At 44.3% G+C, this 26247-nt stretch overlaps 2 protein-coding genes across 6 annotated transcripts in view; one reads left to right on the top strand and one right to left on the bottom strand.

Moving 5' to 3' along the window:
* Window positions 1-8958, top strand: part of LOC116362200 (syntaxin-17) — an 11102-nt gene extending 2144 nt beyond the window's left edge. For 2 of the 5 annotated variants that reach the window (XM_031816515.1, XM_031816514.1), the window contains 5 exons: window positions 199-391; window positions 592-710; window positions 862-912; window positions 5195-5281; window positions 7170-8958. In XM_031816515.1, coding sequence (XP_031672375.1) covers window positions 199-391; window positions 592-710; window positions 862-912; window positions 5195-5281; window positions 7170-7418 — 699 coding nt within the window. In that variant the 3' untranslated portion in view covers window positions 7419-8958. The remainder of the gene's footprint in view (window positions 1-198; window positions 392-591; window positions 711-861; window positions 913-5194; window positions 5282-7169) is intronic. The other 3 variants (XM_031816517.1, XM_031816516.1, XR_004207729.1) reach the window with 2 other exon arrangements.
* A 65-nt stretch (window positions 8959-9023) lies between these two features.
* Window positions 9024-26116, bottom strand: LOC109883488 (endoplasmic reticulum resident protein 44). The gene is made up of 11 exons (XM_031816513.1): window positions 25954-26116; window positions 20473-20545; window positions 20140-20179; window positions 19708-19823; window positions 15368-15552; window positions 14911-15026; window positions 14610-14784; window positions 13370-13481; window positions 12987-13128; window positions 10642-10744; window positions 9024-10532 (listed from the first exon to the last, which is right to left on the bottom strand). Exons 1-11 carry the CDS (start codon window positions 26008-26010, stop codon window positions 10428-10430), a joined length of 1224 nt encoding a protein of 407 aa, XP_031672373.1. The 5' UTR covers window positions 26011-26116; the 3' UTR covers window positions 9024-10427.
* Between the last annotated feature and the right edge of the window lie 131 nt (window positions 26117-26247).

Below are 26247 nucleotides of genomic sequence, written 5' to 3'. Positions count from 1 at the left end.
CTGCCCTGGTCTGCCCTGGGGCTGATGGGTACAACCAGGGGAGGCGATCTGACACTACTTCCCCCTTCTCACTCCTCCTCCCAGCAGAGACACTGGAACCTGTCTGTCTGTATGAGGGTGTACTTCTCTCTCTCTCGTGCCTCTTTTTTAAATCTATCTGTTGGGAAGTTGAACCTCTCTCTCACTCTCTCTCTGTAGCAGTTGAGGGCTAATGTTAGAGAGATGGAGAAGCTGTGTGGACGTATCCGCCCGGAGGACGGCCCCGCCCTGGAGAGGCTGGTTCAGCCAATCAGAGACCGAGCATCTGCTGCCACGCAAGACTTCCTACTCCTGCATTCTAACCCTGCCCCTCTGCCACAGGCACCGCGCCCCCCAGACCACTCATCCTCAGGTAGCACCGCCCCCTCCCCCTCTATTCAACTACATCAGTTTATTCCATTCTATGTCAGCCATGTTACCTCTTCCTTTATTGACCAATAAACCAACTAATAAATCATCTAAATGCTCATTATGAATTTGAGAATTTCAGAAGCAGTAACATGTCCAGATCTAAAGTTGGTCACTCTGGTTCTCACTGACCTTATCCATTAGGTGGTTCCCATGGTGATGATGTGGGCAGGGAGCCCCCTCCTGTTAATCAAACGCAGCTCCTCCTCCCAGTGATCCCCCTCAACGAGAGTGCTGCTGAGTCCTGGGACACCCTGGAGGAGGTGGGAATTTTTGGGCCCCTTGTACTGTATTCACAAATTGTCTTAATAATAGATTAAGAGATCATAATATTTATTCATGTCTTTAATATGTCATATAGTAGGTTTTTGTTTGTGTTATTGTTGCTGTGTTAATATGAGTTTGTTTTGTCAGGACCTGAAGGAGCTTAGCGGTTTGGTGACAGAGTTCTCTCTGCTGGTCCATGTGAGTATGCTATGTACAGTGCATTCGGAAAGTATTTCCACATTTTGTTACGTTAGAGCCTAATTCTAAAATGTATTAAATTGTTTTCCTCATCAAACTACACACAATACCCCATAATGACAAAGCAAAAATGGTTTAAAAACTGAAATATCACATTTCCTTAAGTATTCAGACCTTTTACTCAGTACTTTGTTGAAGCACCTTTGGCAGCGATTACAACATCAAGTCTTCTAGGGTATGATGCTTCAAGCTTGACACACCTTTATTTGGGGAGTTTCTTCCATTCTTCTCTGCAGATCCTCTCAAGCCCTGTCAGGTTAGATGGGGAGCGTTGCTTACAGCTATTTTCAGGTCTCTCCAGAGATGTTCGATCGGGTACAAGTCCGGGCTCTGGCTGGGTCCACTCAAGGACATTCAGAGGCTTGTCCCGAAGCCACTCCTGTGTTGTCTTGGCTGTGTGCTTAGGGTCATTGTCCTGTTGAAAGGTGAACTTTCGCCCCAGTCTGAGGTCCTGAGCGCTGTGGAGCAGATTTTCATCAAGGATCTCTCTGTACTTTGCTCCGTTTATCGTTCCCTCAATCCTGACTAGTCTCCCAGTCCATGCAACTGAAAAACATCCCCACATCATGATGCTGTCGCCACCATGCTTCACCATAGTGATGGTGCCAGGTTTCCTCCAGGTGTGACGCTTGGCATTCAGGCCAAAGAGTTCAATCTTGGTTCAGCAGACCAGAGAATCTTGTTTCTCATGGTCTAAGAGTCCTTTAGGTGCCTTTTCAAATCAAACTCAATTTTATTGGTCACATACACATGGTTAGCAGATGTTATTGCGAGTGTAGCGAAATGCTTGTGGCAAACTCCAGGTGGGCTGTCATGTGCCTTTTCCTGCGGAGTGGCTTCCGTTTGGCCACTCTACCATAAAGGCCTGATTGGTGGAGTGCTGCAGAGATGGTTATCCTTCTGGAAGGTTCTCCCATCTCCACAGAGGAACTCTGGAGCTCTATCAGAGTGACCATCAGGTTCTTGGTCACCTTCCTGACCAAGGCCCTTCTCCCCTGATTGCTCAGTTTGGCTGGCTGGCCGATTGGCCAGCTCTAGGAATAGTTTTGTTGGTTCCAAACTTCTTCCATTTAAGAATGATGGAGGCCACTGGGATCTTCAATGCCGCAGACATGTTTCGGTACCAATCCCCAGATCTGTGCCTCGACACAATCCTGTCTCGGGCTGTAAAGACAATTTCTTCAACCTCATGGCTTGGTTTTTGATCTGACTTGCACTGTCAACTCTGGGACCTTAAATAGACAGGTGTGTGCCTTTTCAAATCATGTCCAATCAATTGAATTTGCCACAGGTGGACTTCAATCAAGTTGTAGAAACATCTCAAGGATGATCAAAGCCTCATTTCGAGGCTCATAGCAAAGGGTCTGAATACTTGTGAAATTAGCAAAAAAACATCAAACATAAACGTTTTTCATTTAGTCATTATGGGTTATTGTGTGTAGATAGATGAGGACAATTTTTTTAAGTTAATCCGTTTAAGAATAACAGGCCTGTTGAAAAAGAGAAGGGGTCGAAAACTTCCCGAATGCACTGTATGTTCTGTGTGTGTGATTGAGAGCTGACAAGGTCAGCAGACAATGCCTTCCTGGTGTCTAATGAGACAGGATGAATGACAGGGACAGGGCTACATAACACAGATAGCCTGCTGCGGCTACGCTAACCATGCTGTTAGCACACAGGGCAGTGAGGGCACTGATAGACAGTGTAGTGAGCGACAGCTAGCCTAGCGTCTGTCTGTCTGGTTGGATTCATGCTGGGGCTCCTTAGAGAGCAGGTCACAGCACACCACAGGTTACTGGAGTGGGGCTGCAGGCAGGTGTACTGCTGGGGGAGGAGGGATGGTAGAAAATGGGCCATAGGGGAGAGGTGGGAGACGAGAGAGGATAGGAGAGAAGGGGGCTGTGTGTCCATGGGGAGAAGAGAGGAGAGTGCCGTGGGAGAGAACCCAGGCAACAGGGCGTATGGTGGGCCAGGAGGAAAACAGACGACTCCGATTATCACTCTATCCCCTGGGAACGAAAGAGCAATAGGAGGGTGAGTGGGAGGAAGGGAGAGCTTAAACATGGTGAGAGAGGAGGGCAGAAAGAGGTGTAGAGAGAGAGATTTAGGGAGGGAGAGCAAGAGACGAGACCGAGAGGAGATTGTTTTGAAGGAGAGAGCATAAAGATGTTTTAGTGCTGTGGTCTCTCTGGGGTGACTGGTGTCGTTCAGGGACCAATACTCAGCCTCTCAACCACAGGGTAAACACTGCTGTGTGTCGGTGTTTGTACCTGCCTGGGGATTTGAGAGAGGGAGGGAGGGAGGGGGACAGAGACAGGCAAGTTGAGATGTTCAGACGCAGCCTGCTAGTGTCTGACTGAAGCACTCATCTCCCCCTGTTACACTGGCTGGAGCCTAGAAGCTCCACATCCACCAACAACCATACATACATCTGGGATTTAAAGGGAGGGAGGGTGAAGAAATGGGAACCGAAGTGAACATGAGAGTGGGGGAGAGATGTGAGGACTGAGGAGAGGAGTAAAGATGTCAGCATGCTTCGGTTCAGAATGAGTGTGAAATGGGAACCGAAGTGAACATGAGAGTGGGGGAGAGATGTGAGGACTGAGGAGAGGAGTAAAGATGTCAGCATGCTTCGGTTCAGAATGAGTGTGAAATGGGAACCGAAGTGAACATGAGAGTGGGGGAGAGATGTGAGGACTGAGGAGAGGAGTAAAGATGTCAGCATGCTTCGGTTCAGAATGAGTGTGAAATGGGAACCGAAGTGAACATGAGAGTGGGGGAGAGATGTGAGGACTGAGGAGAGGAGTAAAGATGTCAGCATGCTTCGGTTCAGAATGAGTGTGAAATGGGAACCGAAGTGAACATGAGAATGGGGGAGAGATGTGAGGACTGAGGAGAGGAGTAAAGATGTCAGCATGCTTCGGTTCAGAATGAGTGTGCTCGCATAATCCCTTAAAAGACCTTTGTTTGAAATACCAAGCAGATCTTAGTCGAACAATTTTACATCCAAGATGTTTGGTGCGGTCTCCCTGAATGACATCAAACATTTAATTGAATAATCCCTACTGTTGACCAATCACAGATGAAGGGGCGTAGACTTCAGCTACCGACTCCGGCATGCCTGGAGAAATGTTTTGTTAGCACGGCCGGAAACAGCCCTCACCGAAGACCAAAACTAACAAAAGCGTTACAATATGCCGTCATAATATATGCACGGCTGGGAAGCATGCAGGCACCTTAAGGGAGAGGAGAATGATGGAGGGAGGGAGGGGACTGTAACGGAGAGGAGGGAGGGGACTGTAACGGAGAGGAGGGAGGGAGGGGACTGTAACGGAGAGGAGGGAGGGAGGGGACTGTAACGGAGAGGAGGGAGGGAGGGGACTGTAACGGAGAGGAGGGAGGGAGGGGACTGTAACGGAGAGGAGGGAGGGGACTGTAACGGAGAGGAGGGAGGGGACTGTAACGGAGAGGAGAGAGCTAGGGGGCAGTAAGGGAGAGGGAGGGAGTTAGGGGGCAGTGAGGGAGGGAGTTAGGGGCCAGTAAGGGAGAGGAGGGAGTTAGGAGGCAGTAAGGGAGAGGAGGGAGTTAGGGGGCAGTAAGGGAGAGGGAGGGAGTTAGGGGGCAGTGAGGGAGGGAGTTAGGAGGCAGTGAGGGAGGGAGTTAGGAGGCAGTAAGGGAGAGGAGGTAGTTAGGGGGCAGTGACGGAGAGGGAGGGAGTTAGGGAGACGAGAGACTTAAAAAAGCTCACGATTGATCATAGTTATGACTGAAACCGCTACAGAAAATGTATACCTGTTGTCTGAATATTGTCTATCCATATGTAATAAGTAGCTAATGTAAAAAGGTACCATGTCCATGAAATGTATATAGTATTTACATATAACAACACCAACTACAATAAGGAAGGAGAGAAGGATGGATGGTGTCCAGCACACAGGGAGAGGGACAGCTGCCACTCTGAATATTTCATGAGCTCCTCACAATAACCCCCCCAGACACCCTCCTGCTCCAATATAACCCCCCCAAGACCCCTTCCTACCCCAATATAATCTCCCCAGACCCCCCCCCCCTGCCCCAATATAATCTCCCCCAGACCCTACCTTTTCTACTTTATACCCGCATCACCCCCCCAGAGACAGACACACACATCTGTATTGCTGTGTCGAGAGGGACCAAGTCAGCGGTGTGTGTCTCCAGTGTATAAACCCTGTGTGTGTGTCAGTCCCAGCAGGAGAAGATTGACAGCATAGAGGAGAACGTCAACACAGCAGCAGCCAACGTGGAGGAGGGGACCAGGAGCCTCGGGAAGGTGCGTGTGAGCGTGTACACGTGTGTGTGTGTGTGTGTGTGTGTGTGTGGTGTTTGGGAGATCGATGGCACTTTGCCTCCCAGCCATTCTGCAACGTTTGTCCCTATTGATCCAGCAGAATACAGAGGAAAGCTGCAATTAAAGAAATAGAGAGAATAGATGGAGAGAGGGGTTAAGAGGTACAGTGATGGAGGGAGGGGTTGAGTAGGGGGTGTTGTCAATGGAGAGTGCAAGGTGTGTGTGTGGGTGCAGGAGGCGAGGAGAGGTATGAAGGGCTATTTAATAGCTCTTCAGGAGCAGCGTTTGGCCTCCCACTGTTGGCTCAATACACACACACACACACACACACACACAACCTCAGAATAAAGTCAGACTGACAGCTCAATACCCACAGACATATTACAAGCTCAGTGTGGTATGTTGTGTGAGTTCTATACGGCTGAACAGACGCTCCGCGTACACACCCGTTTGAGTCTAGTTGCAGACAAAATATCACAATATTTAAAAATGTGGTTTATTTAAGCGTAAATGTAGCATCTCTCACCGCATGTTTTGATTGATAAATGGAACTTCAACTCAGTTCAACTTCCTTAATTGATGAAGTTGAAATGGGATTGAGCCCACATTGAGGTCCAGAATATTCTAGGGTGTGGCTGTGCTTTTAAGGGATCCTGAGTGGCACAGCGTTCTAAGGCACTGCATCGCAGTGCTAAAGGCATCTCTACAGACTGGACTGTATCACAACTGGCTGTGATCGGGAGTCCCATAGGGCAGCGCACAATTGGCCCAGCTTTGTCTGGGTTAGACGTTTTGGACTTGTTTTTCTACTAGGCAACCCGAAGATCAAAGCCGAAGTCTACGCTCCTTCATCAGTAATTGGTCAACAGTAGGGATTCTTCAATAAAGTCTTTGTTGTCATTCAATGAGAAATGACTCGTTTTCATACACATTTTTTCATTAAGAAATACCTCACAAAACATCTTAGTTAGATGTAAAATTGCACAACTAAGATCTCCATGTCAAAATTAGTGACAGATTTATCTTAGATTAATTCTCACTATTTTGAGGAAGTGTATTCTGGCTACGGCATCTCTAAATGGACAAATAGTACTATTGCTGCTTTTTTTCTAATTTTTCAGGTCTTTTAAGGGAGTATGTGTGCACACTCGATGGGCTAGGCGTCAGCCCAACTGAAACATGCTGAGGCCTTTAGAAGCAGTGTGTGTACATAGAAGAGGTGTCAGACACAGCAGTGTGTCAGGCCAGGTGCCATTACACACACCCCTGCTTTACCAACACCCTGTACTCTGAACTTTCAACTTACCTCTGGTTAATTAAAATGACCTTCGCTGCCATGAGGTGAGGGGGTGGGAGGGCGTTTGAACTGGAGCCATTTAACTGTTAATCTGTTAATCAACCGTGGGAGGGGGTAGTGTGTGTGTGGCGGAATGTTCAGAGGAGTCACTCATTTACAGCAATCAGTCTAAAGGAGCGTCTTCCTCTCTGAAGATAACAGTATTAATAAACACACACACACCTCATTTCTCCAATTTTAATAAATGTGGGTAATTAAAGTGTACAGCTTTGATGATGATGGTGTGTGCACATGTGTTGCTGTTTGTGTGTGTACATTTGTGTGTGTGTGTGATCATGAAAGGCCAGGTAGATCTGAAGACTTCTCGCTGACTGTGTGTCTTAGAACATCAAAGGAGTAACCCCCCTGAGTGTGTGTGTGTGTGTTATGTGCGTTGATTTGTCCCAAGCGAAGTTTCTTCTTATTCCCTTGTCTTTTTAATTGAATTTAAGAATCTTTATTGGCATAAAAAGTGAAGAAACCTAGACTGTCAATGCATGTAGTGACTCGTCTATCCCTCTGTCCTCTCTCCAGGCGGTGGGCTACAGGCTGGCAGTGTTACCCGTGGCGGGGGCAGTGTTAGGGGGGGTGTTGGGTGGGCCGCTGGGCCTACTGGTGGGGTTCAAGGCAGCGGGGGTGGCAGCAGCGCTTGGAGGGGGGGCTCTGGGGTTTGCAGGGGGGAACCTGGTCCAGAAGAAACGCAGAGCTAGAGTAGAGTCCCAGATGAACCAGCTCACTGCACCCCATACGGAACCAGAACCACCGCTGGACAAGGACAAGTGACCTCTGATTGGTCATGATGGGACCTCTGACCTCCAGAAGCTTACACTGGTCCAGGTATTGCCCGAGTACATTGCAGACGCATGCTAGACCTTACATATCAGCTAACCACATCATATGATATAGCAATCTGATGCCCGACTGCACAGTTGAAGTGGCGCACAACCATTGGTTGATGCAATGCAACGCCTGCGCATCTAGTCGGGCAGGAACTCAACCAAGAAATCCCTCAGACTAACTGGCTTTCCGCTCTAACAATCTGTTGTTTGACCAATAGATTTGCTCTCTTTACTGTGGTAATAAGGAACTCCTCCTCCTTCTCGCTGCCAATAGACAGAGGAGAGAGGTCTGTCAAGAGAGGCCTACTGTGAAGAGAAGCCTGCCACTGGGATCTACCACTTCCCAATCAATAAGACTTTTAAACATTGTAGGAGAGCCTTGAGGACCTGAGTGTGAAAGGGAGGTGAATGCTGTGTTAGTTGAGTGTGATGTATGTATATATGCTTGGTCTGTTGGATTTGTAGTTAAAACTTTAAAGTAACTGTCCAGTGTTTCCAGATTTCTATTAAATTAGACCTACACATTTTTACAATATAAATTAAATAGTTTTCCTTCCAAAATCTTTTAAATCTTTTACAGCTTTTCTGTGTTGGAATGGAATGGTGTGGGCGTATACCGATCTAAAAAATATTCATGTGAGTGGATCGCTGATTGGCCAGCTCATCCTCCTTAGGACGACAGCAAGTTGAGATACAAGTTTGTTTTTTGTTTTCTAAAATTTATATTTTGCCCACATTATTTGGGTATGAGATTAGAACTTTCACTGCAGTTACTTTCAGTGTATGATTATATATTATGAAAAGATGTGCATTATTAGTAGCAAACACTACAGCCTAGTTTTGTAACATAAGTCCTGCTGTTTGGTGCCTTTTAGTACAGACAGAGAGATGGTAGTTTTATTAAAGTCATGTTATTATACTGTGTTTCTTGGACAGACCATCTTAACTACCCTCAGTCTTGATCAAATACACACTCTGTGCCAAAGCCAGACACTGCCTGGGTCGAGCAGTCACCCATCTCTCTAGTTTATGAACTTATTGATGTTTATCTGAGTCTGCCAATATGTCTGCTGCTCTGCTTAGAGTATACAGCTCATTAACAGAGGGAGGTATAAACAGCAGTAAATGTCAAGACTGTGTGCTGGTCTGAACCCTGCTGGAGAGGAGAGGCCTGCTCCCTATGACAGACTGGAATGTGTCAATTTGACAGACTGGGGAGCAGAGAATAAGAGTGAGTGATTGTGATTGAGAAAGGTTAGGAGGATAAACACAGCTGTCCTGGGTGTACCAGGTAGAAAGTTGTGATGAGTGAGGCCAAAGTTTCCCCTCTTAAAAGTGCCACGAGAGAAACGGGTCACGCCTGATGTCATCTACTACAACAGTGACCAACTAAATATGGATGCTCTTAATCTATGTGATGATTTACTGGGGTTTTATATTGCCAAAGAAAACCAATAAAATCTGCTTCTGATGAAGGAATTGTGTGTGTGTGTGTCTCAAGAGTCTTCTCTGTAGAACTGAACAAACAGACTCAACACACAACATCCTGTAAAATGGTTTCATTTACTTGTTTTATTTTCTCTCTCTCCGAGATGACTGATTTAGAAATGATATTTCTCCCCCTTTAACCCTCCCTTTGTGATTGGTCAGATCAGGGTACTGTTGGGTTCTAGGGAGGGACTGTACACACAGTACTATAAATAAACACACAGCATGAGTCTCAATACTCCTCGTCTCCTTTCATTGCTCCATCTGAACTGATTTGAGTGACAGGTGAAATAAGGATACTTTCCAGGTCAGCTTCTTCCATATTGCTGTCACCTGGACTTGTTGCTAAGTGGGCGTGGCCTGGCCTGTGTCAGACCAGTGCAGATGGAGAAGAAGACACTGCAGAGGATTGAGATGCAGCCCAGAGTCTGATTTTTTCTCCTTCAGTGTGAGGTTCCCCTCCTGTCCTCTAGAGCAGCAGTGTCTAACTGACACCTCTCGGCCTTTAGGAACTACCGTCTGAGTCAGTATTGCAGATCAGGGGCACGTTCAAGTACAAAAGGAAGAAAATGCTTTTCTGACAGACAATGGAAACAAACATTTAACTATTGGACAGTTTATGGTAGTACCTCCGTTGTTTATAAACATTTTGTGCCTCCTGAACGTGACTTAGGTGAATAGGCTCTCTGGCCAATCAGTTGCATGAGTTTAGTACCAGGGACAGGAAAGCTGCATCTCAATACTCTACAATGTGTTCCTTTCCTCGTCTCCTCTCATCCTATTTGAGATCATAGGATAGGTTGAAGCAGCATGGTGGATACCTGCCAGAAATATGCTTTCACATCAGTTTAAATAAAGGAAAGGAGGAGAGGGGGGTGAACTATTAAGATGCAGCCGAGACACTGTAGTCCTCCAGGACCAGAACCCTCTCTCACTCAAACGGGACTGAGCTGGACTACACACAGATAAGAACCGTAATGAGACTAAACAACCAGAGCAAGGGATCTCACTCGTCAAAAAAAAGGGAAAAAAAGGGTGCTACATGTTTTTGAACCTAAAGTAAATCGGTTTTTAATTTAGATCAGGATGACAAAGACCAACGCTCACTCAGCACTATTATTATTTACAAGCTCCAAAAATAAAAGTTAAAACGCTTTGCTTCTCTTTTTGTCCTAACCCCCCCCCCCCACACACCGTTTTCTTCTTCTGGTTTCATCCTTTTTATCTAAAATAAAAAAATTGTACACGTAAGAGTTATGAAAATATAGGTTATTCCAACACGGCTGTCCTGGATTTAACCTACTCTCTGGTCTTCCTTATCCTCTCTCTCTCCATTAAGGGTGTTGGGGGTGAGTTGGGGTGTTGCTGTCCCATCCCGCTGGCCTGTCCTGACTCTGGACACTGACTCCGGGGCATGCCATGGGGTCGTGGGTCATAGGTCAGGGTTGTGGTAAAGTCGTTGAGGTCACAGTTCATCACGGTCCCTGAGGAGTGTGTAGCGCGTCTCACTGGGGGCTAACTTCTGGAAGGAACTCTCTGGTGGGTTACTGGCCACCTCACCGATCTCCTCCTGATGAAATAACACATTTATATACACACACCTCCCTCTACTACTGCAATGATACCGTTTTATACACACATAATGACGGTGTACTAGTATGCTTGTGAGGTGTTCTGACCTGTCCAGGTGTGCTGTCTGTCGGGTCTGGGCCGTGGTGGAACTCTCTGTGTAACTTCCCAGAGTGGAGGTCCAGAACAAACTGCCTCAGCTTCCCAGGGATCCTACACACATTAATATAATCATTAGGTCTACCAATGACATTACTGAAGTGTGGTTAATGACAGAAGGTCATAAACTGATATCACATCAGAGCTGGTCCCATATCAAAGCTGTCTCTGCATGTTAGAGGTGGCTGCAGACACCACACACACAGCTAATGAAATAATTTGATCTCGGTGACAGAGGGAGGGAGAACACAAACACAGACATCCAGAGGAGGAGGTAGTGAATGTGATGTAATGTAATTAGTTGAAGCGGGTGTCAGACCTCAGGGCTCTGTCTGTCTGATCACAGAGGTGATAGGGGGAGTGGTGGGGGAGGGGTTTAGATGGGGGGTAAAATAGATTAGATGAAATTACATTCGATTAGTTAACACTAATTGCACGTGCCAAGTCATGTCACATTAGCTCCGGTTTCCAGGGCCGTCAATAGAAGAATTATCTAGAAGGTGTGACATTTCTATTATAATCTGTGGACTGTGTGTGTGTGTGTGTGTGTGTGTGTGTGTGTGTGTGTGTGTGTGTGTGTGTGCGTGCGTGCGTGCGTGCGTGCGTGCGTGCGCGCGCGTGCGTGCGTGCGCGTGTGCGTGTGTGTGTAATGGAATGTATTATATTTGACAAATGCAGATTTTCAACATACAGATCTAAATAATCTAATGACAACAATAATGAGCCATCTCAAATACTGTCACTCAAGTCAGACACAAATGAACACTAGAAAAGCCTGGCCTCGAGGGACAACCCCTCAAGCCAATGACGAGCCTTTTGGACATCAACATTCTAACAGTCTAATAAATACACTTCATATATGCCATCGCAAAAATAATCACTTGGCTGTGTTTATGAAGGTAACAGAATACAAAAGAAAATGCATAACCAAATAAAACAATAGCATTGTCATTTGTTTATCTAACTGTAAACTATGTAAAAACACCACAATTCAACTGTTAAAATCCATTAACACCATCACAAAGATGATTCATTATTGATTTGTTAACCCATAAGAGTCTTAAGTCCCGTCTAAACTGGGGGGGGGGGGGGGGGGGGGTTCTGCACTGAATAATATTATAAACGCAACACGTGTTGGTTCCATGTGGTGAAATAAAATATCTCAGAAATGTTCCATACCCACAAAAAGCTTATTTCTCTCAAATGTTTTTCACAAATGTGTTTACATCCCTGTTAGTGAGCATTTCTTATTTGCAAAATAATCATTCCAACTGATAGGTGTAGGATAACAAGCTGCTGATTAAACAGCATGATCATTACACAGGTGCACCTTGTGCTGGGGGCAATAAAAAGGCCACTGACTGCAGGAAAGTCCACCAGAGCTGTTGCCAGAGAACTGAATGTTAAAATATCTACCATATGCTGCCTCCAATGTTGTTTTAGAGAATTTGGCAGTATGTCCAACCAGCCATACAACCACAGACCACGTGTATGGCGTTGTGTGTGCGAGCAGTTTGATGATGTCAACAGCGTGCTCCAGTTCCCACCAAAATCCAGCAACTTGGCACGGCCATTAAAGAGGAGTGGGACATCATTCCACAGTCCACAATCAACAGCCTGATCAACTCTATGTGAAGGAGATGTATCGCGTTGCATGAGGCAAATGGCGGTCACACCAGATACGGACTGGTTTTCTGATCCACGGCCCTCCCTTTTTTTTAAGGTATCTGTGACCAACAGATGCATATCTGTATTCCCAGTCATGTGAAATCCATAGATTAGGGCATAATTAATTCATTTCAATTGACTGATTTCCTTATATGAACTGTAAATCTTTGAAATTGTTGCATGTTGCGTTTATATTTTTGGGGTTTCAAGAAAGCCAAGGATCATTTTGCTATTTGAGTTTGAATTGTAAGACCCCTTGAAGTATCAAAAATATATACTTTTGGATGAACAATTAATATCTCATGGTCTGACAAACGTCCCATACGCCGTATCACAATTGGAGCTGCGAGCTCCACAGCCAGAGCAAATCTATCCTTTGTCTGGACAGGCCAGAAAATGTGACGTGTCGCTCTCCATGTAAATGATGTGTCAGATTTCAAACTGCATGTCATCGGAGACGACGTTCGAAGCGGGACAACCAGACCATTCAAAGAGCTGAACACAGAAATGTTGGTTGGAACCGGTCGAGAACCACTCAAGGTGCCCTAAATAGTTGGCCAAATGGCTAAGAGGTCAAAAATAAAAATTCAACCAGACAGGTGAAAGAAAGTAGAGAGGTTGTACTTACTCAATGTCTCTGAACTCAGGGTACACATACATGTGTCTGAAGGAGTCTATAGCAATGACAGGACAGTCTGCTGGCGTCTTCTGGATGTGCAGTAGTGGGTGACGGAACTTTTCACAGTCCGCATGCAGAAAGTTTATAGATCCTAGGCAGGAGGGGATAGTTATTAATATAATTGATATTATTTATTAAGAAGAGATTAGCATGACTATAATAGTACGGTTATCTAACAAATATAATGCAACTCTGTCCCTGGCTGGGATGAAAACACAACACAAATAAATAGAACAAGAGAGTAACAATGGTCCCAGCACTGAACTCTGTGGCACACCCTGTTATTTCCCCAGGTGATTGGGCCACAAACAGACTTAAGAAAAACACACTACCTTTCTCGCTGATGAGCTGGCGTGCCACCTCGTGCTGGAACTTCTCCAAGCTCTCTGTGTCCTCCTTCACGTGAAACAGGATGAGGAATGGGATCCCCTCTTCAGTCAGCTCCTGGAACACACACACAGGGAAGAGGAAGAAGAGTGAAGGCGTCAGCATGCTTCAGTTCGTTTGGCCGAACCAAACGATGGGCTTGCATACTCCCTTAAAAGACCTTCGCTTGAAAAATGAGAAAAAATAAATAGTACTGTTTGTCCATTTTGAGACGCCACTATACACTTCTTCAATAGTCAGAATTAATCTAAGATAACTCAAGAAAGCTGTCATTAATGTTGACATTTTTTGCAGAGGAGATCTTAGTTGCGCAATTTTGCATGGGTTCGCGCCCAGGCTCTGTCGTAACCAGCACAATTGGCCTAGCGTCGTCCGGGTTAGGGAGGGTTTGGCCGGTAGGGATGTCCTTGTCTCATCGCGCACCAGCAACTCCTGTGGCGGGACGGGCGCAGTACACGCTAACCAAGGTTGCCAGGTGCACGGTGTTTCCTCCGACACATTGGTGCGGCTGGCTTCCGGGTTGGATGCGCGCTGTGTTAAGAAGCAGTGCGGCTTGGTTGGGTTGTGTATCGGAGGACGCATGACTTTCAACCTTCGTCTCTCCCGAGCCCGTGCGGGAGTTGTAGCGATGAGACAAGATAGAAGCTACTAAACAATTGGATACCACAGAATTGGGGAGAAAAAAGGGCAAAAAAATATATATATATATTTTTTTGCATCCGACTAAGATGTTTGGTGTAGTATGAGGACGGGTCATCTCGTTGAATGACAACAGGCACTTCATTGAAGAATACCTACTGTTGACCAATCTGTGACTAGGGGAAGGAGACTTTGGCTACCGACTTCGGATTGACTCAATTTAAAAAATTGTGTGCCCAAAACAGCAGATAAAACCCTTGCCAAGGTCCAAAATGAACAAAAACGTTACAAAATGTAATGTATGCACAAACTGTTCAGAAACTGTTTCGGCTGGGAAGCATCCGGAAGCCTTAACGGGTCAGTGGGAGATTCAGGTGTGTGTCTATGCCTTGTTGCATTAGGATGGGGCTGCTGTAGGGGAAGAAGCCAGGCCAGACCTGGAAGACGACTCCCAGCTGTGTGTAGACCGGAGCTAGCCCAAAACCTAAATGATTTCATTTAGACTGGATCAAACAGAGAGAAGAAAAAGAGGTAGAGTGAATGCACCTCTCCGTTTTCGAAGGTGATCTCACGGACCAGAGGGACACATTTGTCCTGCGCCCAAGCGTAGGTGAGATCAAAGTTGGTTAGTGAGCCCAGGTACACCATGTCAGGAACAGTCTCCCCCATCGGTTTATAGATCACATTATCACCACTGAACCTCTCTGTCTGGGACACGTCACTGGAGGGACAGAGGAAAGGAAAGATTAAAAGATTACTCAAATGCCAGACCAAAAACATATAAACTATATTATAAATGTTTCGTAGACCCTAAGTGCAGTGGTTGGTCTGAAGAGGCTTGACTCACCCGAAGGCAGCGAGAAACACACAGTCGTCTCGGAGGATGTTGGCCACCTTCTCAAACGTGTGGTAGTTCTCAGAATCCTTCTGGTCAAAGTAGCCAATAATGTTACGCCTGTCCCTCTGCAGAGAGAGGGAGAAATTTTTCCTGGTTCAGTACCAATTCATTTTTGAGGACAGAGTCATATACTAATCTTCAGGAGGCTTTCTATTGATAGGTCCTTGGTGTCCCATCAGCTGTGTTATTTGTGTCAGTTGCCCTGTATAGTTGTCTTTTTGTCTTCTATTTGGTTTACATTTTTTACTTTTATGCACGTTGAGATTATTCTGTATAATGAAAAGCGCTGTACAAATGTAATAAATTATTATTATTCAATATTTAGATTAGGAATGGTCCTAGAACAGATCCCTGAGGCACACCTTTTACATTTTCAAACATTGATTTGTGTGTGCCTGATACTCACATCCGCAGTGTTGACCTCCTCCAGACTGTGTATTTCTTTAATGGGATCGACCTTCTGCTGGCGGATGAAGTCAGCGATGGCTGTGACTGACCTCTGACCCCTGTACTCCCTCTTCATCATCATACCATTACGGAACAACTTCAACGTAGGGTACTTACTGATCCTGTACCGCTGAGCTATGTCAGCTAGAGAGACAGAGAGCGGGAGAGAGGGGTGAATAAAGACAGAGTTTAATATAGAATGAGGTAGAGGGGGAGAAAGGCAGACAAAGGAAAGGGGAATGAAGGAAAAGAGGCAGGTAGAGAAAATCAGAAAAGGATGGATAGAAACGGGGATGGATGAAAAAAGGTGAGAGTAAAAGACCGATAGAGGGTGTTTAAAGCTGTCTAAAGACACAGCCGTCAGTCAGCCCCTGATCCCTCAGATGAAAGCTGCCCCCCAGTGAGAGTAAATATTCTCATAGTGCTGTGTGTTTGGCAGGTGTCAGTCTCACTGCAGGGTGTCTCTAAGCTCCAGTCTTCACAGGCAGCAGCAATTTTGTCATTAGTCTTCAAACGGTTTGCAGGTCATCAATAATTCCCTTTAATTTGCTTTATCTCAAAGGATGTGCCTATCAAATGTCTGTGTGTGTGTGTGTGTCTGTGTGTGTGTGTGTGTGTGTGTGGGGGGGGAGTAACTGATTACAAAAAAAAGTAACTGCAATCCGTTACCAGCTAAAACATTGTGATCAAATTACAGATGTGAAAACTCCTTTACTTTTAAATTCAGAAAGGATGATGACACCTTTCTGTTTTCTCAACAACATTGAAAAAACAGTTTAAGTTTGTTGGACCACAAATCAAAGACCACTATGATGACACACCAAATGCATTTTGATGGTTTGCAGGAAAAGAGCAGGAATAGGCTTTTGTAGCAGACAGTCCTTCTAATGGTGCGACTGCAACAAAGAAATCAAGGCTTTATTAAGAGCAAGACAAAGGAGCTGATCATGGACTACAGGAAACAGAGGGCAGAACACGCCGCCATCCACAGGGCTGTAGTGGAGCGGGTCGAGAGCTTCAGGATCCTACACATCAGTAAGGTATTAACATGGTCTACACACACCAACACAGTCGTGAAGAAGGCACAACAACGGCCCTTCCCCCTCAGGAGGCTGAAAAGATTCGGCATGGGCCCTCAGATCCTCAAAAAGTTATACAGCTGCACCATCGAGAGCATCTTGACTGGCTACATCACCGCTTGGTATGGCAACTGTTTGGCATCCCACCACATGGCGCTACAGAGGGTAGTGCGTACGACCCAGTACACCATTGGGGTCGAGCTCCCTGCCATCCAGGACCTCTATATAAGGCAGTGTCAGAGGAAGGCCCTATAAAAATGGTCAAAGACTCCAGTCACCCAAATCATAAACTGTTCTCTCTGCCACCGCACGGCAAGTGGTACTGATGCACCAAGCCTGGAACCAACAGGACCCTGAAGAGCTTCTACCCCCAAGCCAATAGTTAACCAAATAGCTACCCGGACTATCTGCATTGACCCTTTTTGCACTAACTCTTTTGACTCATTACAGACACTGCTGCTACTGTTTATTATCTACCCTGTTGCCTAGTCACTTTACCCCTACCTATATCTACATATCTACCTCAATTACCTCGTACCCCTGCACATCGACTCAGTACTGGTACCCCATGTATATAGCCACGTTATCCTGACTCAGTACTGGTACCCCAAGTATATAGCCCAGTTATCCTGACTCAGTACTGGTACCCCGTGTATATAGCCCAGTTATCCTGACTCAGTACTGGTACCCCGTGTATATAGCCCAGTTATCCTGACTCAGTACTGGTACCCCGTGTATATAGCCCAGTTATCCTGACTCAGTACTGGTACCCCATGTATATAGCCCAGTTATCCTGACTCAGTACTGGTACCCCATGTATATAGCCCAGTTATCCTGACTCAGTACTGGTACCCCATGTATATAGCCCAGTTATCCTGACTCAGTACTGGTACCCCATGTATATAGCCCAGTTATCCTGACTCAGTACTGGTACCCCATGTATATAGCCCAGTTATCCTGACTCAGTACTGGTACCCCATGTATATAGCCCAGTTATCCTGACTCAGTACTGGTACCCCATGTATATAGCCCAGTTATCCTGACTCAGTACTGGTACCCCATGTATATAGCCCAGTTATCCTGACTCAGTACTGGTACCCCATGTATATAGCCCAGTTATCCTGACTCAGTACTGGCACCCCATGTATATAGCCCAGTTATCCTGACTCAGTACTGGTACCCCATGTATATAGCCCAGTTATCCTGACTCAGTACTGGTACCCCATGTATATAGCCCAGTTATCATGACTCATTGTGGATTTATTCCTTGTGTTATTATATATTGTTTTCTATTTTTGTCTCTGCATAGTTGGGAAGGGATCACAAGTAAGCGTTTTACTGTTAGTCTATCAAATCTAATTTTATTTGTCACATACACATGGTGAGCAGATGTTAATGCGAGTGTAGCGAAATGCTTGTGCTTCTAGTTCCGACAGTGCAGTAATATCTAACAAGTAATCGAACAATTCCACAACAACTACCTGACACACACAAATGTAAAGGGATGGAACAAGAATGTATAAATATATGGATGAGCGATGACCGAGCAGCAAAGGGAAAGTGCAATAGATGGTATAAAATACAGTATATACATATGAGATGAGTAATGTAAGATATGTAAACATTATTAAAGGGACTAGTGATCCATTTATTAAAGTTGCCAATGACTTCAAGTCTGTATGTAGGCAGGAGCCTCTCTGTGTTAGTGATGGCTCTCGGCCCTTTGATGGACCTGTACTGACCTCTCCTTCTGGATGGTAGCAGGGTGAACAGGCAGGGGCTCTACACCTGTTGCTTACAAAAAATGTAACAAGTAAAATGTGATTTTGATCTTACTGCTGTTGGCATCCAAAGATTATACATTTAACTTGAATAAACACTTGGAGGTAAGGATGTCGTACCTCCTAGTGTTATTGATATCTACACTGCTGCCCTCTCATTTAGCTATTTGCGCCTCACGGATTGTGGTTGTTGTGGATGGCTGTGGACAAACAAACATGTGTATTTTAACCCAATAATGGTTGAATTGAAGAAGTTAAAGCTTCCTATCAATCACTGGTGCAACCAGTGGACAGCCAGTGAAAAATGTGCTCTTGCAGCTGCATCGTGTGGATCACAGTCTGTGGAATAAACGTTTGATGGCTCCTCCATGGTATTGTGCTCCACATGCTGTCAAAAATTTAATTCATTTAATTAATTCATTTAACAAGACCACAAGTGGGGCTTTTATTGCTCTAATTCACGCTGATTAAAACAATTATGTCCATAGGCCTATTGGACACATGCTCAAACTCACACACTTCTGATCAACTTAAAGAGATGCACATGACAGAGATCAGTGTCACCAACACAAGCTTAAACAATAGGCCTATTGGACACATGCTCAAACTCACACAAACTCGCAAACTCTGATCAACTTAAAGAGCTGCAAATGATAGAGATATCAGAGTGTCACCAACAAAACCTCAAGCAATAGGCCTATAGCAAATGTGTCACCAACAAAGAGTGTCACCAACAAAAATTTAAACAATAGGCCTATAGCAAATGCAGCATATGGTATTCATTTTTCCACACGCCCTTTTCGTTAGTGCTCAAAGCATGTCATTCCATGAGAGCAGAATTTCCTTTTCAACTTGAAGCAATGAGCCCAATCAGTCCTCAATGACAACAAAATCATAAACAGAGTAGGCTAATAAGTCCTTAGTTTTAGGGTCATGCTCAGGTTAAACAACAGAGTAGGCTAATAAGACCTTAGTTTTGGAGTCATGCTCAGGTTAAACAACAGAGTAGGCTAATAAGTCCTTAGTTTTAGGGTCATGCTCAGGTTAAACAACAGAGTAGGCTAATAAGTCCATAGTTTTAGGGTCATGCTCAGGTTAAACAACTTGGCTTATCTATATTGCTATATCCTATTCTTGAAGATCAAGAGAATTACATGAATTGGAAAGACCGGAGATCTGACCGACTTTGGATTGTAATGTAAAGATATAGCCTAATCGTATGATTATCTGTATTGAAGTAGAAAGCAATGGTTTAGAAGAAGCCTACATAACCCATAAAGTAAAATGCAACATCCATTTTTTAATCTCCTTCTAACGCCTCTTAAGGGGAAAGTAACGTCAAATGAACTAAAAGTAATCCGATGACTTTACAGAGTTTGGGCAAACCAAAAGTTACGTTACGGATTAAAACCCTGTGTGTGTACGAGCGTGTCACTCACAGTGCTGATCACAGTCAACGCGCGCAAACACCACCTGAGTGACATCAGGAAACTCCTCCCTCGCGATGTTCGATGCCTCCTCAAAGATAGGCTGGAGCATCTGGCTGAATCTACACCTGGGAGGAGACGGGGGAGAATGTGGGTATAATTTGCTTATCAAATGAGATTTTATATTGTTACCCTTTGGAGGAACTGTCATACTGTAATTGCTTTGGCCACATTGCATTACTCTCCAACCATGATGCCACTAAAGCATGTTGGAATTCTAATTCATCTCACACACACACACACACACACACACTAGTTAAACACACACACACACTAGTTAAACACCCACAAGGCAAACAACTGATGTGGACACAAAGAAAATATATGCAAACAGACAATTGAGTAGGAGAGGACAAATGTTCACAGGAGAACTAACACACTTACCAGTCTGCATAGAAATTAACCAACGCCACTCCAGCATTGTCTGTGAGGGGAAAAAAACACATTACACCCACTGTTTTACAACAACGTCAAACACACAGGAATTAAAGTACATTTACACATACTCATAGGCAAGGGAGGTTCGTGGGTGAATCATTAGTGTTATTCATACAGTCAAACAGCCACCAAGCCTTGAGGAAGGAGACAACACAAGATAGAGCATTACAGGGAGAGATGATAGAGAGAGGGAGGAAATGACACAGAGATGGAGAGAGAAAGAGGGATAGATGAGAACCACAGAGATGTCTCTATACCCTGTCACAGACAATGTCTTACTGAGGATGTCTTCAATGTTTCCTGTGTCTAGACTGGTAATTTCAGCCTGGCCTGGAGTGGAGAGACCAGTCACCTAGAGCCAGAGAAGAAAGGGTTAATGCGATGATATGGCTAGAACCTGTCCCTCACACAGATGTGACATGAGCCCAGTCCAAAAACAACCAGTCAGTGTTTTCAGTGTTAACGGAAGAAGTTCTAAAGCTGCTGTCCTATTGTTTCCATGAATTCTCTTGTTGCTGTTTCCAGACCAGGCAAACAGGTGAGAAACCATCTCTCTCTTTGGCTCCCTCCCTTTTTATTATTTATTTATCATTCATCCATATGAGTCCTGTTGAGATCCAGACATCTCAGTTCTCTGATGGGCGTTGACGCCACAGGTGATGTGGAACAGAGGACTCTGTTCTGTGGATCAAAGTCAAACTTCCCCATGGACTAGAGCGACCAGGACAGTGTCATACACTGGACACGGAGACAGAGAAAGAAGTAGAAGTGAGACATCACATTGCATAATATTTTCTGGTTCATATACAGTCCATGAACTAAGCAGACGTAACCCAGCTGCTATCGCATTTGTGTCTATGGAATAGCCACCCTTTAAGCAGACTGGAACATGGACAATTTTTTCCAATGGTAAACAGCCTGAGTAAGACATCTTCATTAATCCACCATCTTTGACGGAGAGTGGTGTTACTGGAGATGCTCTACTACGCCGAGTCTCACATTCCCTGGAAGATAAAATGTATTTCTCTGTATCTCAGCAAGCATTTCCGAGTCCTATGACAGCGCAATCCAATTTTCTGCTACCACCATAACAATAACTTCACACAAAGACAGCAACAAGAGCCAGTCACTAGACTGATAGTTGAGCTCAGGATATAGACTGGGGCTAAGTTAAGCATGGCCTGGACATTCCCATGTATTAATACTAAGGGAACCCCTCTAAACCAGTGTCTCAGTAGCATTCTGTCAATGAGGACATTCAGATAACTAAGCTTTATCTAACATCAGTCGTTTGACTCATCCAAATCAGCAGGGTGTGTGTGGTGGAAGACACACCCTCTAAAAGGTGTGTATTCTAAGACAGAGACACAGACACGGTCACAGTGCCCTCCGTAGTTATTGGGACAGTGAAGCATGTTTTCTTCTTATGGCTGTAAACTCTAACAGTTTGAAATCAAACAATGACTATGGGGTTAAAGTGCAGACTGTGAGATTTAATTTGAGGATGTTTTCATCCATATTGGGGGAACTGTTTAGAAATTACAGCACTTTTTGTACACCTCTAAAAGGTGTGTATTCTAAGACAGAGACACAGACACGGTCACAGTGCCCTCCGTAGTTATTGGGACAGTGAAGCATGTTTTCTTCTTATGGCTGTAAACTCTAACAGTTTGAAATCAAACAATGACTATGGGGTTAAAGTGCAGACTGTGAGATTTAATTTGAGGATGTTTTCATCCATATTGGGGGAACTGTTTAGAAATTACAGCACTTTTTGTACATAGTCGCCCCATTTTAGGAGACCCAAAGTATTGGAACAAATTCACTTATATGTGTATTAAAGTAGTACAGTTAAAGTTTAGTATTTGGTCCCATATTCATAGCACGCAATGATTACATCAAGCTTGTGACTCAAAACATTTGTTGGATGCATTTGCTGTTTGTTTTGGTTGTGTTTCAGATTATTTTGTGCCCAATAGAAATGAATGGTAAATAATGCTTCGTGTCATTTTGGAGTTGCTATTATTGAAAATAAGAATGTAATAGGTTTCTAAACACTTCTACATTAATGTGGATACTACCATGATTACGGATAATCCTGAATGAATCGTGATGAGTGAGAAAGTTAGACGGACAACTATCACAACCCCCCAAAATGCTAACCTCCCCTGTTATTGTAAGGGGTTAGCATGTCTTGGGGGTTTGATATAAAATGCTAACCTCCCCTGTTATTGTAAGGGGTTAGCATGTCTTGGGGGTTTGATATAAAATGCTAACCTCCCCTGTTATTGTAAGGGGTTAGCATGTCTTGGGGGTTTGATATAAAATGCTAACCTCCCCTGTTATTGTAAGGGGTTAGCATGTCTTGGGGGTTTGATATAAAAGGTTAACCTCCCCTGTTATTGTAAGGGGTTAGCATGTCTTGGGGGTTTGATATAAAATGCTAACCTCCCCTGTTATTGTAAGGGGTTAGCATGTCTTGGGGGTTTGATATAAAAGGTTAACCTCCCCTGTTATTGTAAGGGGTTAGCATGTCTTGGGGGTTTGATATAAAATGCTAACCTCCCCTGTTATTGTAAGGGGTTAGCATGTCTTGGGGGTTTGATGACTGTTCTCTCTGCTACTACACGGCAAACAGGACCAGAGCGCCAAGTCTAGGACAAAAAAGGCTCCTTAACAGCTTCTACCCCCAAGCCATCAGACTGCTGAACAGCTTCTACCCCCAAGCCATCAGACTGCTGAACAGCTTCTACCCCCAAGCCATCAGACTGCTGAACAGCTTCTACCCCCAAGCCATCAGACTGCTGAACAGCTTCTACCCCCAAGCCATCAGACTGCTGAACAGCTTCTACCCCCAAGCCATAAGACTGCTGAACAATTAATCAAATGGCCACCGGACTATTTACACCGACACCCCCCCCCCTGTTTTTTTTCACTGCTGCTACTCGCGGTTTATTATCTTTGCATAGTCACATTACAAATGACCTTGACTAACCCCGCACATTGACTAGGGAACCGGTACCCCCTTGTTATTGTTATGTAATGTATTTTCTTAACTCTATTTCTTGAACTGCATTGTGTGGTTAAAGTGCTTGTAAGTAAGCAATTCACGGTAAGGTCTACACCGGTTGTATTCGGCACATGTCCCTACATTCAGTAATGGTCAGTAATTTTAGTTTTAGTAGTAGTGGTCAGTACTTGTGTGGTTTTTATCAATAGTTTAGGTAAGTAGTAGGGAGGTTCAGTAGTTGTGGTGATTATTTTTTTGGTCGTGGTCAATAGTGATAGTGATAAGTAGTTTTGGTCAGTCGTTTTGATAAGTAGATGTGTGGTTCAGGAGTTTTGGTCAGTCGTTTTGTGGTTTTGGTCAGTTTAGTTGGTGCGGTTAGTAGTTGTGATCAGTAGTGGTCAACAGTTTTGGTCAGTAGTTGTGATCTGTAGTTGTGTCGTCAGTAGTTGCGGTCAGCAGTTGTTTGGTTGTGGTCAGTAGTTTTGGTCAGTATCTTTTGTGGTATCAGTTTTGGTCAGAAGTGTTCAGTAGTTTTGTGGTCAGTAGTTTTGGTCAGTAGTTGTGTGGTTGTGGTCAGTAAACGTGTGGTTGTAATCAGTAGTTGTGTGGTCCATAGTTTTGTGGTGAGTAATGGTGTGGTTTTGGTCAGTAGTTGTGGGGTTCAGTAGTTTTAGTCGGTAGTTTTGGTCAGTAGTTGTTAGTTGTTTTGGTAAGTAGTTGTTATCAGTAGTTGTATGATCGTGGCCTGTAGTTGTGGTCAGTTGTTTTGTTGTTGTGGTCAGTGGGTGTAGTCAGTAGTAGTGATCAGTAGTTGTGTGGTTAAGTGCTTGTAAGTAAGAATTTCACGGTAAGGTCTACAGCGGTTATATTTGGCGTATGTCACTACGTTATATCAGCATCGAACATGTCATCCTCCCTAGGAGAGGGGGTGACCTCGACAATTTATTGTTAAAACGAGGGGCTGCCTGGATCTTTATTTTAAAGACCCTTGCTCCTCTCGGTTTCAACGTAGACTTTGATCTGAAGCCATTCTTGTGATTTTGCTATTGTAAATGTTTTGTAGGCCTAGGTAGGTAAATTGTGTCTATGATGGAATGCTATCCATTCATGTTTTTGGTATGTTATTTTTATATATGAGAATTAACCAATGATATCAGGCCACACCCGGCCATGATTACAGACACCTGTATGTGTCCTTTGACACTATATAAACCAGTCACCCCACAGTGTTTGTGATTATACCCTGATGAAGACAGTTTGTCTGTCAAAACGTTGAATATTAGGTTATTAAATTATTGCATCTGAGCTCCTAGAGTGTGCAGCTCTAATTACATTTTTTAAGTATTCACTGCATGTGACAAATAACATTTTATTTGACCTTTGGTCCCCTAAAATGGGGGGACCATGAATAGAAAGTGCTGTAATTTCTCAACGGTTCACCCAATATGAATGAAAATACCCTCAAATATAATACCCTCATATCCAAACTTTTGGAGTGTAAAGCCAAAAGAAGAAGAAATGTTTCACTTTCCCAATAATTACAGAGGGCACTGTATATGTATGTACAGAATGCGTTTAAGGTGACAGTCCGTGTTAACAGGAGAAGCTGTCTTTAACTGTGGGTTGTAATATAGCACTTTAGAGAGAAGGCTGAGTGGTGGCGGATGTGGTTGTATGTACAAAATGTACACACACTATTTCTGGGGTCAACTATTACAGGACTAGTGGTATTACATATAGTGAGGTCATCTCACAGCAGCCTGGCTGTGACACTCATCTGTATGTCTGCTGAGCGACAACAGCTTCAGTTTAACAAGAGATATTTCAGTAATTAAATGTTGCCACTGTCTCTGGTTTAACTATGTGACGGTGACGAGACAGGCCTATTCCCTAAAAAATGTATGAATACAGACATATTTGTAGATACTTTCTAGCTATCTTCCAGTTTCTGGATTAGAAGCCATTATAAAAGTCACGAATCGTGCTGATTAACAAGTATATGACTTAGTTCAAATCACTTACTGACAGTAAAGAAAGTTTACACTGTAATAGGCCGATATCCTGAGCAGCAAAACAGAGCTTGATCAGTTCCGGGTTGTCAGCCAATAGGAATGAGCCACAACAGAGGAATTCACCAACCGGCTCCATCATTCCGCAACACGATTATGGCTAAATTCACTAATTTGTGGTACCGTCCCACGACCTGGCTAGCTAGCTACATATGTTAGCAAGCAAGACAACATTAGCTGTTGGCTAGTTAGCTAGGTAAGTTAAACAAACAGCAAATATAGCCAAGTCTGATAGTTAACGTTAGCTCACACAATACGTGGATTTAAGATTCACCATGAATCTAGAATAAGATACTGATTTGGACTTGCACAGTTGTTAGCTAGCTAGCTAACATAACAGGGCAGAGTAAGGCGAGTGATCACAGAAAAGGAGGGTCATGACTCATGTCTCTACATGGCTAACTAACAGTTAACTAACCTTACCAAGCTTAGCTAGCCAGCTAGCTGATCTCAATTAACCTGGTTTGCCGACTAGCTATTTTAGCCAGCTAACGTTAGCTAGGTACAGTAATGTAAAGACTATATTCAGGTTCAATACATCTTTATTTTGTGATTGACAAAAGTAGCTATCACTTTGAAAAACGAATGCCCATAATTGTAATATTAGCTAACTGTTTGTGAAGCCAGACCGACCGCACTTCAAATACGAGGACGTGTAAGTTAGCTGTCGAAGTTCCTTACCAGCAGTATCGTGAAGACGCCGACCTCGAGAGAGGATGCTATTTGTGGTAGTTTCATTGTAGAGTTGGTTATGGTGTTGTTCGGTCTTCCCTGTCTCCCGTTACAACTCTGCTGCTGAGACAGGAAACGGATGGATGACCACGGTAACGTGAGCGATCTTTCCGGGTTTAACGTTGTGGTTTATGGGAGTAGTAGTTTTGTAATTTTCTTTAGCAATGATTCCCAATAAGGCTTAAAACTACAAATATGGCGTATTTCTTTGGAGGTTAGAAGAATTGGAAATGGGAGTTGTAT

Source organism: Oncorhynchus kisutch, unplaced genomic scaffold (genome assembly GCF_002021735.2).
Source record: "Oncorhynchus kisutch isolate 150728-3 unplaced genomic scaffold, Okis_V2 scaffold811, whole genome shotgun sequence".
NCBI classification, from domain to species: Eukaryota; Metazoa; Chordata; class Actinopteri; order Salmoniformes; family Salmonidae; genus Oncorhynchus; species Oncorhynchus kisutch.
Note: the sequence above shows the minus strand (reverse complement) of the source record. Positions and strands in the feature narration are given on the sequence as shown.